Raw genomic sequence first — 15,560 nt, 5'->3', positions numbered from 1 at the left:
AGTTCAAGCAAGCAAAATGTTTGCAACGGACATTTTTAAATGACCTTAAAGTGACTACCATTTAATATTTGGTGACATAACCCTGACTTGCAATAAGTGCATCAACCCTGCGACTCATTGATTTCACCAGACTGTTGCTTTCTTCATTTTAAATGTGTTTCCAGGACTTTAATGTGGTCTCTTTCAGTTCTTGTTTGTTTCTAGCGTTTTCTCCACTCAATCTCCTCTTCAGGAAGTAAAATGCATGCTCTATTGGGTTAAGGTCCGGTGGTTGACTTGGCCAGTCTAAGATTATCCACTTTTCACCTGTGATGAAGTCCTTTGTTGTTTTGGCAGTATGTTTTGGGTAATTAACTTGTGTTTGAGCATCGATTATGCCCTGTGCATTTTAAAATGGAATAAAATAGTAGTGTAGAAGCAATTTGTCAAAAATAATTATCCTAAATACAACAACTCTGATCCTTGTATGTTTACGTCCAGGCCAGCTGCATCAGACCAGGGACCTAAATCAGGAGTCCACACCAGTCAAGGGACAGGGGACAGGCTGGCCTGCCATGACACCCCGCAGTCTGCCCCATCCTACGGGGAGCAGGGCCACGGTCACGTGTCCAGGAAGAACCTGCATGTGGACGTGGGTGGCAGCCGGACTGGGAGGTCCCCTTCGGTGTCCCCGGACCGAGCCAGCTTCCCTACCTCTCCTTATTCTGTGCCTCAAATAGCACCCATGCCCAGCAGCAAGCTGTGCCCCGTCTGTAAAACGGCCGACCTGACTGGCACTGCTGATGAAAGGCCAAGCTTCAACACTTGCACACTGTGCCGCTCCATGGTGTGCAACCAGTGTGGCTTCAACCCCAACCCTCACCTTACTGAGGTAAGAACCAGACCTCACTACCTATGTATAGTAGGTTGTCACGGAGTGAGACAATAGCCCATCAGTCTTTGAAAAACATTGCCAGCAGCACAGCTCATTCAGATTAAAAATAGCCTCGCAAAAATGACACCTATCTCGTTGTGTTGACACAATTTTATTTTATTTTTTATTGCACTGCTTACTCTTTCCACATATTTTATAATATTCAGCCATCTAGTTAGTCATAAAACGGAAAAAGAGATACACATGATGTATTTTGTTTCACTCTCAATATGTGTGACTAATAAAGCACATTTCCTGATTGCTAGAAAAAATGTTTCCCTCAGTTCTCGGACACTGTCGATTTCAAGCATATACACATATTACCACAAAGACCACGATGCAAGAAAAAGTTGCACTTTATCATTAGAATCTTTGTTTGAATTAATCAAAAGCACCGTGTCTGTTACAGTATCTGTGTTATCCCGTGTCATGACAGAAGCGATGCTGACAAATGAAACATACTACAGGATGCCTCTGTGCTTCATTTTACGTCATATCATATCCCCAGTGCTCTTTCATACGTAGGCTACTGTATATAGTGTACATGAATCATCTTTTATTGTGCAAGCACACTCTCCTATATGCAACAACTCTGCACTCATAGCAGATGGTGGAAGAGGCAGTTTGCGTCACACGTGAACAATGACATCATTCACGATGCTTTAAAAGGAAACACATACTAGGTTGTCTCTATTACACCGGTTTTCGTGAAACAACATGTGGAGCGGTCCCCTTTTTGCAGCTTCTTTTCTGGGAAGGTCTTTATACAAGATGCTATAGCGTGTCTGTGACATGTTTTATTTTATTAATTTTTTTCATTCAGAAGCCTAGCATTATACAAAATGTCAAGAGGATTAAGTTGGCAGTGATGGCTATTACCGCCTATTGATTGACCATATACAGTAGCATATACTGTATGTATAGTATACTATTTAGTGAAGCACGGCCCACCTTCATTTGTTAAGTCTGACTGGGCAAATATTTCAAGCTCTGTTCGTCTTCTAATTATCCAGTCGTCGACTCATGTGTCTTAGTTCTTAGGCGATGTTACAATGTAAAAATAGTGTACGTCATATAACACAGAAATGCTTCCTCTATCCTTCTTGAGAGACACTAATGAGCACCCAAATGATGTCCCGAGCTATGACCAAATAAAGCGCTTTTTTTTTTATACCCCCGGTGAACAGCTCCCAAGCAGCTCCCCATCATTGAAATGCATCTTAAGTGTCATTTCTGTCAACAGGTAAAGGAGAAAGACTTCTGCCTTCATCCGAAAATAAATCACTTGCCTAATTTGAATTAGGCTATGCTTCACTGTGACTCTGAGCCCAGTTTGGCTGTGTCATCTGTCTTAAAGTTTCACATCATCTCCGGTGATTCATGCTGAAAATTACAGCCGAGATGCCTCATCGCTTAAGCTGACCTGAAGGCTTGTAGAGCAGCTGCAGGTTGAATAAATACTTGATGCGAGGTGTGAAAGGTTGAGTTTTCCAACTGTGGATTTACAGTATGCAATTGTAATGACTAATATGTGGGTTTGCAGCTTTGTATAAATGTGATTGCAAAAGTCTGAGGACAGACTTTGTTGACATCAGAGTGGGTTTATTATTTGGGTGGATTCATGTGCATTTTGTGCCGCTTCTTACGTACAATTTTTGACATACAGTCGTCACTGATTCCCCCCGTAGGACATAACTATAACTATTTACTGAAAAGCACACTTATTCAAACCCATTTGTTGATTGCAAAACGATTTTAAAAGAATTTTATTTTAGCAAAACTTCAAGATATTTTGTAGAATATCGAAATACAATTCAAAAATGACCTCAAGTGCAAGGATGCTGGTGTGCATGCTTTACGACCACAAACTACTACTTTATTCTTTGCCACGGCATTGTGTTTTTGACAGTGACACCCTGATTTTTTTTCCAAAAATACATTATTATTTCAGAAACAACTCTTCATTTTTAGTTGAGCATTAACTTAATGTTGAGCCGCTAGCTTTGACCAGCTGATTAACTCTTGACTTCCACCATTGCCAAAAGTGATCTTCTCCTCATCATTTACCACCCTTATTAAAGTATTTTTGGGTAAATTGAAAGACACAAAATAAATCTAGATTACAGTATTATTATTTTTGTTATTATTATTATTATGATTATTGTTGTTGTTGTTGTTGTTGGGTTTCAAGCTATTAATGTAGGCAGACATTTTAACGGAGGTGGGTTTGACCGTAGTAACATTTTAAATTGAAAAACATTTATGAATAGATATTCTTCCAGTGATGTAAAGATTAGGGTTTGAGAAAGATATAGATCCAAACAAACTCATTAATGGTGTCATATAAATGATAAAATCCCTACTCGTACCGCATATTACCTCGTTTTGACTTCGCTGTTTGTATGCAAGGTCTGCTGCTGTCACTGTTGTTCACGCACTGACTTTTGCAGGTGACAAATGTCCAAGCCTTGGTGCAGGTTGATTGCGTTCCGTGTACGAGTAAGGGTAGCGGTGCGCAGTCGGTGGATAGAAATGCGTGAAGCACAGCCGAGGGACACAGTAAAGAATAGCTCATGGCAGGCAGAGGAGGAGAATGTGGCAGCATCGAGGGGCTGCGGAGGTGGATGTTATGGCTCAGCCTTGGTGAGCTTGTCAGATGCTGAGAGCGCAACACAGAGTGAAAGCGGGCCTGCCTCTGGAGATCTGAAGATTTACCACCCTAACCTACTTAGAATGGATTTGACTTTTCCCTCACAGAAACATGTCTTTGTAGCTTTATCGTTTGTCAATGAAACTGATTCTCTCCACATTTTCGCTGATCAGTGTTAAAGACGAAAATATTTAGAAACAGATACTGTAGATTAGATCCATTTGAAAAGTCAAAATGAAATCCATCCATGCGTTTTCTTCAATTCTGTCCTCTTTAGGGTCACTCTTTAGGTGAGCTGGAACCTATCTCACTTGATTTGTGCAAGAGGCGGGGCAGTCAATCGCAGATCACGTTTTGACAAACAACCACTGTCACATTCAAACGATGCACATTTAAGATTCGGCAACTAAACAACCAGATTTTTTTTAACATTGTGAGACGAAGCCGAAGTACCTGGGAAATGCCTATAAGTCAAGAACATTTGAATTGGTTTTATTCGTTTTTTTTGCTGATGCAATTTAGTACGACATGTCTTGCACATTTCAGAGCGTTACCTCACATCGGTCAGGTATCGCAGGTCGGATTGCGTCCCCTCGCACAGTGCGCGATCTACCGCGCCTCGTTGTGGAAGGCATATCTGCGCCTTGCACGACGATGCTTTCTTTGTGCTACTGTGGCCATGAACACGCTTCCATAAAGGAGCGCCACTTGTACACCAGCTTTCTATAGATGTTATTTGCTTCAAATCAAACTGAAATGTAAACAAATCAGAAGTAAGCCACATAGCATCTCGGAAGAGATTGGCCCACAAGTTTTCTCAGAGGCTCCACTGTCATTTCCAAATATTTATGCTTTATTTCGATTACAAAGACAATATGTGCTCAAACTGTGCTGAAGAGGTATTCCCTTCAAATTACTGAAAGATTGCACTGCCGAGTCCAGTGCTGGTAACCAAGAGACATTCCATATTTGGATATTAGTCACAGTGTCAGTGATGTGACTGGAGACTGGAGATAACACGAAGATGTGTGTGTGTGTGTGTGTGTGTGTGTGTGTGTGTGTGTGTGTGTGTGTGTGTGTGTGTGACTCATAGCTATATTTACAGAGTACTGTATATGCATGTACAGATATATATATATATATATATATATATACCTGTATACACACACACACACAGCTATGAGAAAGATGGTGCATTCAGGTTAGAAGGGTTAGTCATTATTTTAGACGGGAAGCATAATCCTGAGAGGAAATGAGAGTGAAAAAAAACCCAATAGAAAACCAAAACTCAGAGAGATAAAGTAGTGCAGAAGGTCCCCAATGACAAATTTTCCCCCCACTATAGTACACGGAACCATGTGCTTCATAATTGGTCCACTTTCTATTAATAGTTCCTACCTCGCAATGGTGGCTTGGGTCTAAAGTGCTGCAGTGGAAAGACAGAATGAACCATCGTTTAAAAAAATATATATACATACTGTATATATATGGATGGCAAATAATGACAGAATGAGAAAGAAATGTATCATCATACATTTAAACATTGAGTCTTCCTGCTATGCATGCTATCCTACATTGACGTGACGCTTTCATCTTCTTTTTGAACACTCATATTAAGCAATCGTTGACAAACCGCCTTAAAAACCCAAATCGTTTGATGTTATATCCCATGAGGGTGATGGCAGTGGCTCCCATACTTTCTGTAAAATAGATTTATAACATGCTTTGAGCAAGTCATGCAGTCATGACTTTTTAAAACGTTTGAAGGTTGTCTTGGAACTGCCTCCTTTTGTAGTTTTTCTTTTTACCAACAATCCCACAAGCGATGGAAAAGTTTGAAGAAATGCCCTCACACAAAGAGATTGCAGAAAAGCTGTATAAACATTAGCAGCATGATTCCCTATTCCTGTTCAATTGATTCCCTATATGACGAAAATAATCAAGTAGGCGGCAACTGCCTACACGCACAACGGAAGCAAATTTGGTGCATCTAATAAAATGAACCTTGTACGTTTTCAAAGAAAAAGAAAACTTTCGTAGACAAGCGACAGGAGTTAATAGGAATTACAAAAACTTGCATGCCAGGTGACAGTTCAAATACTGTAGAGCCTGATGACTGCTTCTAAGAAGTGTCTGTCTACTTCTCATGAGGTGATCCCATACACATTGGACATAAGTGGATGGTCTTGTTGGAAGACTGCAGTCTTTTTTTTTTTTTTTTACTTAATTGACATTAATCTGTGTGTGACTTGAAACGAAGTGGTTATTGCAATGAAGTCACACAAAGCATTTCAGAAATGTTATTTAATTAAGCTTTGTGCCTCAGGGTACTTGGGCGCCTAATTTCCTCAAATTCATTCAAATGTTGAACTTCCAGCGTCTCCAATCCACAATGTGACCCAATCGTATTCTGCTTTGAACAATATAGATTACCGATTACTAAGTGTGCTCTAATATTCAGTTTCAGATCTATTAAAGCTGTTTATGGAGCACTTTTTCTTTCTCTTTCTGTGGCTAGTTCAAGCAGCAGACAATACATTTAAAACTGAAAGATAATTATAAGTTTGGTTATTTGTCACAAATGTTTTCAGCTTGCCACTCTGATTTACTGAGAATCATCTCATAGCAACCTCAAAATGCATATCTTCATAATTTCTGACGATCTGGACATGTTATCCATTTTAGTGTAGTAAATGTCAGTGTTAAGCACATTTACCGAAAATGTCAAGCTGTAGCTTCAAGTGGACAAACAGTGTGAACTGGGTCAAGAATCCATGTGAGACTCTGCAGTCTGAATTTTGCATAAACTGAAATACGTTGCAAGGAAAATTGCCAGAAAGAAAATCTGGGACACCGGTTTTAATTATTTTCCCCCAACTTGTTGCATTTAAAGTTTCTTCATACTACAACAAGTTGGATGGGGCATTTCAAACAAGATTTTTTTTTGACATGTCATATTACTTGTTGCGAATCTATGCATTTTTTCCCTCCATTTTTCACATTTAGTGTCAATGACCATATTACGATTAGACAGTGAATTGACAATGTTGGTTGTCGATCAAACATGTGCTTTGTTATATATCCTTATAGGCTTTATTTTTGCATTGCATGTGCATTCATATCTAGAAGTAAGTTATGTGTGCCAGAATGCTGAATTGAGCCAATAGGAATTGATGATACAGAGAGAGCATTTTTTTTGGTCTTTTTCAGAAATAGCTATTTCTCGATATTGCGCGGGTGTGCACATAGGGCAAAATGAATCCCATAAGCAAATCCCAGTGCTACTCTCCAGTATGCTGAGTCAAACCTTGCAACCCCCCGGTTGTCCCTTCAATCATTTCATTACTACACATATTGCATCATCACCGTGCCCATTTTCACACCTAAATCCAGACTTTTTAGTTTCGCAGCAAAATCAGGCAGGGAGGAAGGAAGCGTCAGGAAGAATATCAATGTGTTTTGGCCCAATTTGAAAGCGATTAATCGGCTATTGAATCACAAGACTTCTGATTGCATTGCAATCTCGTGATACCTGTGACCTTGTCTCTTGACTTCTTCAAGTTGGAGGCTGTTCCAGTTGGTTATAACCTGAATGACATTATTTTCACAGACCCACGAAGCCAAACACTCCTTATTTGGATCAAATTGTTCATCTCCGGAGACTCTTCTGTCTTTTTTTTTCTATGATGAATTCAGATGCTGTTTTCAGATCTAACAAAAACAAAAGAGCAATGCGACCACACTAAAAGAGTTTCGGGGAAATTGGATTAGCATTTTTTTCCATCAATCCTGTTCATTCATTCAGTGACAGAATTGGCAACAATCAAACATGACATCTGAATAAGGGCTATCATGTACCAAAGAAATGTAGATGAAGCTACAGGGGGAAATTCAGGAGGAATGTACGAGAAATATAAATATGGTAGAGAAATATCGATAGCAAAGTAAAAAAGACAGACGTGTAAAAGAGAAGCGACTGCGAAGGAGGACAGAGAGCCGTTGTGTAGAGAGTGCTCGTTTTTGTTCTCTGTTCGAGATCAGATTTCATAAAGATTCACATGATTGCCTCATAACAAGGGGGACGCGGAGAGAAATGAAATGGAGAGATGAGGCGGAGAGGAGGGCAGAGCCACGATGAAAGTGATAAATAGTTGCTTGCTGTCCCTGTTGCGCAATACTTTGTCCGTTTTTTTTGTTTGTTTTTTTTCACCCTCCAATGAGCTTAACTTATTTGATTATCCCAACTGTCATTTGGAAAGGAAAAATAGAGACAATGAAAATGAGAGAAAGAGGATTTTCCATTTGTGAATCTCTGATTGGATGATGTTTTGTTGCTCCATATTCTTTCGACATTGCTTCCCAGACTTCACAGTTTCACCGTTGACTGACAAGAGAGAACCGTGACCTCATCACTCTTTGTATTAAGGATTGGCAGGAGACCAGACAGGGGCTCCCATGCTGCTGTGCGTGTGACTTACTCTGTCTCTGCTGATTTACTGAATGTCTGAGTGAGAATGACTGGAACATACCAGTCCTCATCGCATTTCAAATAGTACACTCACGTCATATTACTTCAGTGGCTGAGAAGCACGTCTTTCCTCACCTGGCTGTTTCGTCCCGATTCCCCTTTCCAATTGACTTCATTCCATTAGCCTTACTTTATGTTCGCTCAAGTGATTCGTACCCCTGACACAGTTCCACTCCCAAGTGTGGCAAATGTCATTTTAGTCGATTCCGAGTTTCCAGGAGTCGACAGAAGGGATCACGTTTCATGAGGATTAGAGAAGCGCGGTGGCTTGAGAGTCAGTCCCAACATTTTTATTTTATATTTGTGTTGCTGTTCGAGGGTTTATCCCAAATTGAGAACAGAACTCTAAATGGATAACTATTTCTGAAAAGGAGGAAACAGCATGAGTGAATGGTTGAATGGCTGAGTGGGTTAAAAATAGACACCGAGTCAAATGGCAAAATTGAAAAAAGAAGCTCTGTTACATTGCCTCCAATTAGTTGCCATCAGCAGAATTTTAGTGTCTTTCATTAGAAACTCTTCTGACCTATAAAACACTAGAGAAGCGCATCAAACTCACTGCCATGTTTGATTGCTCTGTCAAAAATTGACAAGGTGCTTTGTATTATGTATTTATTTATTTAGGTATTATTTTGAGTCAGTGTTCCGGTGGTTGACTGGTTACAGGGGTGCCCATTAGGTCGATCCTGATCTACCGGTAGATCTAAGACAGGTCCCAAGTAGATCCGAGGAGTGTCGAGGAGAAAAACAAACAAACAACCATTTGTGTGTCTTTGTACATGTTAGTAATATATTTTTTTGTGTTAATGTACATCCATCCATCCATCCATCTTCTACCGCTTATCCGGGGCCGGGTCGCGGGGGCAACAGCTTTAGCAGGGAAGCCCAGACTTCCCTCTCCCTAGCTACTTCTTCCAGCTCTCCCCGGGGGATCCCGAGGCGTTCCCAGGCCAGCTGGGTGACATAGTCACTCCAGCGTGTCCTGGGTCTTCCTCGGGGTCTCCTCCCGGTGGGACATGCCCGGAACACCTCACCAGGGAGGCGTTCAGGAGGCATCCGAATCAGATGCCCAAGCCACCTCATCTGGCTCCTCTCGATGTGGAGGAGAAGCGGCTCGACTCTGAGCTCCTCCCGGATGACCGAGCTTCTCACCTTATCTCTAAGGGAGAGCCCGGACACCCTGCGGAGAAAACTCATTTCGGCCGCTTGTATCCGGGATCTCGTTCTTTCGGTCACGACCCATAGCTCGTGACCATAGATGAGGGTTGGAACGTAGATCGACCGGTAAATTGAGAGCTTCGCCCTTTGGCTCAGCTCCTTCTTCACCACGACAGACCGATACAACGTCCGCATCACAGCAGACGCTGCACCGATCCGCCTGTCGATCTCTCGCTCCCTCCTGCCCTCACTCGTGAACAAGACCCCAAGATACTTAAACTCCTCCACTTGGGGCAAGATCTCTCCCCCGACCCGGAGGGGGCACTCCACCCTTTTCCGACTGAGGACCATGGTTTCAGATTTGGAGGTGCTGATTTTCATCCCAACCGCTTCACACTCGGCTGCGAAACGCTCCAGTGAGAGTTGGAGAGCCCCGTTTGAAGGAGCCAACAGCAGCACATCATCTGCAAAAAGCAGGGATGCAATACTGAGGCCACCAAAACGGACGCCCTCAACGCTTCGGCTGCGCCTAGAAATTCTGTCCATAAAGATTATGAACAGAATCGGCGACAAAGGGCAGCCTTGGCGGAGTCCTACCCTCACTGGAAACGATTCCGACTTACTGCCGGCAATGCGAACCAAACTCTGACATCGGTGGTATAGTGACCGAATAGCCCGTATCAGGGGGTTCGGTACCCCATACCCACGAAGCACCCCCCACAGAACTCCCCGAGGGACACGGTCAAACGCCTTCTCCAAGTCCACAAAACACATGTAGACTGGTTGGGCGAATTCCCACATACCCTCGAGGACCCTGCTAAGGGTGTAGAGCTGGTCCACTGTTCCACGGCCGGGACGAAAACCACACTGCTCCTCCTCAATCTGAGGCTCGACTTCCTGACGGACCCTCCTCTCCAGCACCCCTGAATAGACCTTACCAGGGAGGCTGAGGAGTGTGATCCCTCTGTAGTTGGAACACACCCTCCGGTCCCCCTTTTTAAAAAGAGGGACTACCACCCCGGTCTGCCAATCCAGAGGCACTCTCCCCGTTGACCACGCGATGTTGCAGAGGCGTGTCAACCAGGACAGCCCCACAACATCCAGAGCCTTGAGGAACTCCGGGCGGATCTCATCCACCCCTGGGGCCCTGCCACCGAGGAGCTTTTTAACCACATCGGTGACTTCAACCACAGAGATAGGAGAGCCCACCTCAGGGTCCTCAGACTCTGCTTCCTCCAAGGAAGACGTGTTGGTGGAGTTGAGGAGGTCTTCGAAGTACACTGCCCACCGGTTCACAACGTCCTGAGTCGAAGTCAGCAGTGCCCCATCCCCACTGTACACAGTGTTAGTGGTGCACTGCTTCCCCCTCCTGAGACGTCGGATGGTGGACCAGAATTTCCTCGAAGCCGTCCGGAAGTCGGCTTCCATGGCCTCACCGAACTCTTCCCACGCTCGGGTTTTTGCCTCGGCGACCACCGAAGCTGCGTTCCGCTTGGCCAGTCGATACCCGTCAGCTGCCTCTGGGGTCCCACAGGCCATAAAGGCTCGATAGGACTCCTTCTTCAGCTTGACGGCATCCCTTACTGCTGGTGTCCACCAGCGAGTACGAGGGTTGCCGCCACGACAGGCACCAACCACCTTACGGCCACAACTCAGATTGGCCGCCTCAACAATAGAGGCACGGAACATGGTCCACTCGGACTCAATGTCCCCCGTCTCCCCCGGAACATGGGAAAAGCTCTGTCGGAGGTGGGAGTTGAAACTCCTTCTGACAGGGGATTCCGCCAGACGCTCCCAACAAACCCTCACAATACGTTTGGGTCTGCCAGGACGGACCGGCATCTTCCCCCACCATCGGAGCCTACTCACCACCAGGTGGTGATCAGTTGACAGCTCCGCCCCTCTCTTCACCCGAGTGTCCAAAACATGCGGCCGCAAATCCGATGATACAACCACAAGGTCGATCATCGAACTACGGCCCAGGGTGTCCTGGTGCCAAGTGCACATATGGACACCCTTATGTTTGAACAAGGTGTTCATTATGGACAGTCCGTGACGAGCACAGAAGTCCAATAACAAAACACCACTCGAGTTCTGATCGGGGGGGCCGTTCCTCCCAATCACGCCCCTCCAGGTCTCACTGTCATTGCCCACGTGAGCATTGAAGTCCCCCAGCAGAACAAGGGAGTCCCCAGCAGGAGTACTCTCCAGCACACCCTCCAAGGACTCCAAAAAGGGTGGGTATGCTGAGCTGCCGTTTGGTGCATATGCACAAACAACAGTCAGGACCCGTCCCCCCACCCGAAGGCGGAGGGAAGCAACCCTCTCGTCTACCGGTGTGAACCCCAATGTACAGGCACTGAGCCGGGGGGCAATGAGTATGCCCACACCTGCTCTGCGCCTCTCACCTTGAGCAACTCCAGAGTGGAAGAGAGTCCAACCCCTCTCGAGAGAACTGGTACCAGAACCCAGGCTGTGTGTGGAGGCAAGTCCGACTATATCCAGTCGGAACTTCTCTACCTCACACACCAGCTCGGGCTCCTTCCCTGCCAGAGAGGTGACATTCCATGTCCCAAGAGCTAGCTTCTGCAGCCGAGGATCGGACCGCCAGGGTCCCCGCCTTTGGCTGCCGCCCAGCTCGCATTGCACCCGACCCCTTTGACCCCTCCCACGGGTGGTGAGACCATGAGAAGGGGGACCCACGTTGCCTCTTCGGGCTGAGCCCGGCCGGGCCCCATGGGTGTAGGCCCGGCCACCAGGCGCTTGCCAACGAGCCCCACCTCCAGGCCTGGCTCCAGAGGGGGGCCCCGGTGACCCGCGTCCGGGCAAGGGAAACTGAGTGCCATCGATTTTATCTATCATAAGGGGCTTTGTGAGCCGTGCTTTGTCTGGTCCCTCACCTAGGACCTGTTTGCCATGGGTGACCCTGCCAGGGGCATAAAGCCCCAGACAACTTAGCTCCTAGGATCATTGGGACACACAAACCCCTCCACCACGGTAAGGTGACGGCTCACGGAGAGGGTGTTAATGTACACTGCACCCTAATCATCTTATCAGTCTCATTTTCACAAAAGAAATATTGAAAAAATAAAATAAAGCAGGTAAATCTTGAATTTGCGGTGGCGCATGATTACGTCACCGGAAGTTGTTAGCTCTCAGCAGTCTGCAATTGCAGCTTATGATCAGAACTGTTGCGCTCTATCTTTTATCATCATTATTCTCATTCAGTTTGCTTCGTGTACAATTCACCGAGGGCTCGAGCAAAGAATAGGAATCTAGGAGGGCCCAGGGAAGCACTTTAAAACGGTACGTGTGAGCTACGGTAGTTAACAGGCTGCAAAAGTGCGTCGCATGCCTCAGTTTCAGGCTGTTTCTCATCATGGCGTGCGTGTGCGTGTGTGTGTGTGTGCACGCGTGTGTGTGTGCGCGCGCGCATGCCGGTAAGGGTAGATCCCGGGAGGTTAGTTGATCGAAAAGTAGATCTTCGATCCAAAAGGTTTGGGCACCCCTGGGTTAGCATATCTGCCTTATAGTGCAGAAATGCAGGGTTTGAGTCCGGCTTCGAGACCTTCCTGTGTGATGTTTGCATGTTCTCCCCGTACCTGCGTGGGTTTCCTCCCACATTCCTCTCTGTCTAAATTGTCCCTAGGTGTGATTGTGAGCGTGAATGGTTGTTTGTCTATGTGTGCCCTGCGATTGGCTTGCAAACCAGTTCAGGGTGTACCCCTCCTACTGCCCGATGACAGCTAGGATAGGCTCCAGCACGCCCCCCCCGACCCTCGTGAGGATAAACGATTCGAAAATGGATGGATGGATATTTCAAGTCACAGAGTGGAGATCTGTGAAACATTTACTGACAATATTTATGAGGCATTAACTTTTTTTATAGGGCACTCATTACAATATTTAGAAATGCAGAATTTAAACCACAAGGTAACTAAACGTAAGTGTGATTCAACTGGCTCGGTGTCCATTTTGAACACCCGAGTTACCTAATATGGTCCCTTATCAGATCAAGGGATACAACACGTATTGACCCTAACGCTAAGGTGGCTGGCTACAATGGTGAGGCAGCTGTCAAACTACCGGGATGGCAATTATTACGTGGCCATGTGCCATCAGGCGGAGGAGGGCCTTTTTCTGACTCTCACCTTATTATGTGCCTCGACGCAACCAAGCAACAAGTGCGAAGTTTCTGCAGCATAGATGTAAAGGAAATGGCCACAGCAGAAGAATAGAAGAACAGAATGGGTGGAACGATTTTAATGAGGAAGACATCACATAGCGAGATGAAATGTTGAAAACGGCACAAAGGGATGAGCTACAGAAAAAGGCTCAAGGAAGATGACCAAATCCACGGCCACCATGGTTCTACTGAGACAGCTCCTCAAAAATCATTTTGCTTGTCAAATTTATGTCCTGCACGTTTGTTTCTGGTTAAATGCTGTTTGCCAGTAAATTCCCACCCGAAGGCAAAGGGTAACTTAAATCCTTTTTCAATTAGATACTTAACATGATTCCTTATTGAATTCAGTGCTCTTCCATACAAAATGTTTCCCCTTCAGAGAGTGTTAGAGCCTGTCCCTGCCAGCATTGGATGAAGGCGAGGGAAGAAAGCTTGTACGTGCATGTCACATCAAGAGATCTCGAAAAGGCTGACTCATTATTTTTTTTGATTCCCTGTGATTTAAAACCCCATTTTACAGTATAATTTAGAATAGTGATGGCGATCTTCTCCGTCACCTCCAATATCATCAATATATTTTGAGATGATTTGTTTCCAATGTGTCCAAACTGCATCAAATTCAACTCTGGGATGTCGAGCCAAAATGATGGCATCCGTTCTCAGCATGCTGCAACACAGTTTTACACAATTGTAACTGCCAAACTACAACCACAATCATAAATTGACTGTGAATTGATTACAGTCCCCGCATCTGTGACGATCACAATTTGAGCATCATTATATTTAACGGGCATCATTGTGATACTGCTCTTATGTTGGCTCGTGTGCATTTTTACAGTCATAATGTTGAGAACGATTCATGCGTATACGTGTAAAAAGAAAAGAGGCCAATTGAAAATCGAAACTGCTGCTGACCTTTTTATGGCTGGGTGGATATCATTTTGAACAACATAGAGTCACTGTCCAGTACGTTTGGAGAATGCCTGTGTTCGTGTTGGGTCCAACACTTGCACAGTTGTCTCTTTGGATAGTCGACAGAATACATCACGTCCTGCTTATTTACTTGCCCGTGTTTATTTCAGGTGCAGGAGTGGCTATGCCTGAACTGTCAGATGCAGAGAGCGTTGGGGATGGATATGACCACACCACGATCCAAGAGTCAACAACAGATAAACTCTCCTTCCCACGCTGCCAAACCAGAACCCAAATCTGACGCTTCTTCTCAGCCTGCCCCTCAGATGCAGACAACTCCTCAGACTCGGCCAGCACAGACACATCCCACTTCAGGCCCTTCGAAACAGACTGGTCCAGCTGGCCCAGGTCAGCCACCGACAAGGTTGCCTCCGGGGGCAGTGCCTCTCCCTGGCATGGCCAAAGCACCATCCCAGCCCGATTTGTCCCGAAACTCGCCTGCCCACCAACCCCACCACCCCCGCCAGGACCAGACGCGCAGCGCAGGCAGCTCTCCTTCACGACAGCCTCCACCTCCTGAGCAGACCTTTGGGAAATTGTTTGGCTTTGGTGCTTCTCTACTTAACCAAGCCAGTACACTGATATCTGAGACCACTCAGCCCCAACAACCACCCCCAAAACAGGCTCCTAAACCAGGTGTACCTCAAGGTCAAGGACCTGGGACACCTAAACACTCAGGACCTCCATCTGCACAACAAGGGTCTCGACCTCCTCCTCAGCAGCAATCTGCGTCTTCAGATTACTCCAAACCCAAAGCTTGTTGTCCTCTTTGCAAGACGGCCCTTAACCTCGGCAACGCAAGTGAACAACCCAACTATAACACCTGTACCCAGTGCCACTCCAAAGTGTGCAACAAGTGCGGATTCAACCCCACTCCACACCTAGTCGAGGTAAGGTCCTGAAACGGCTAGTGTGCATTTAGAGCAGCATACTGCAGATTGTTTTTTTTTTCTATTTCATGATCAGTAGATAGGTTTCCTTCAGAAATGCTATGTCATATCCTTGCCCAGAGGGTCCTGTGGTTATGGATTTGTGGCTGTCTGTCGTCAGTGAGAAAATGTCCAAATTCCTGTGTGGATGACGAAGCATTTGGCTTCAGGTGCCGTAAAATGCCATCAATCGCTGATTTTCACCTCCCTTTGCTTCGGCTTTG

The 15,560-nt window shown here is 45.4% G+C and overlaps 1 protein-coding gene across 1 annotated transcript in view; it reads left to right on the top strand.

The window, feature by feature from the left end:
* Positions 1-15,560, top strand: part of bsnb (bassoon (presynaptic cytomatrix protein) b) — a 53,997-nt gene that overhangs the window by 5,279 nt on the left and 33,158 nt on the right. Inside the window, exons 2-3 of the mRNA XM_086117408.1 lie at positions 481-871; positions 14,518-15,297. Coding sequence (XP_085973534.1) covers positions 481-871; positions 14,518-15,297 — 1,171 coding nt within the window. The remainder of the gene's footprint in view (positions 1-480; positions 872-14,517; positions 15,298-15,560) is intronic.

This window comes from Hippocampus guttulatus, chromosome 8 (assembly GCF_054856545.1).
Source record: "Hippocampus guttulatus isolate MCC_2025c chromosome 8, RoL_Hgut_1.0, whole genome shotgun sequence".
NCBI lineage: Eukaryota > Metazoa > Chordata > Actinopteri > Syngnathiformes > Syngnathidae > Hippocampus > Hippocampus guttulatus.
Note: the sequence above shows the minus strand (reverse complement) of the source record. Positions and strands in the feature narration are given on the sequence as shown.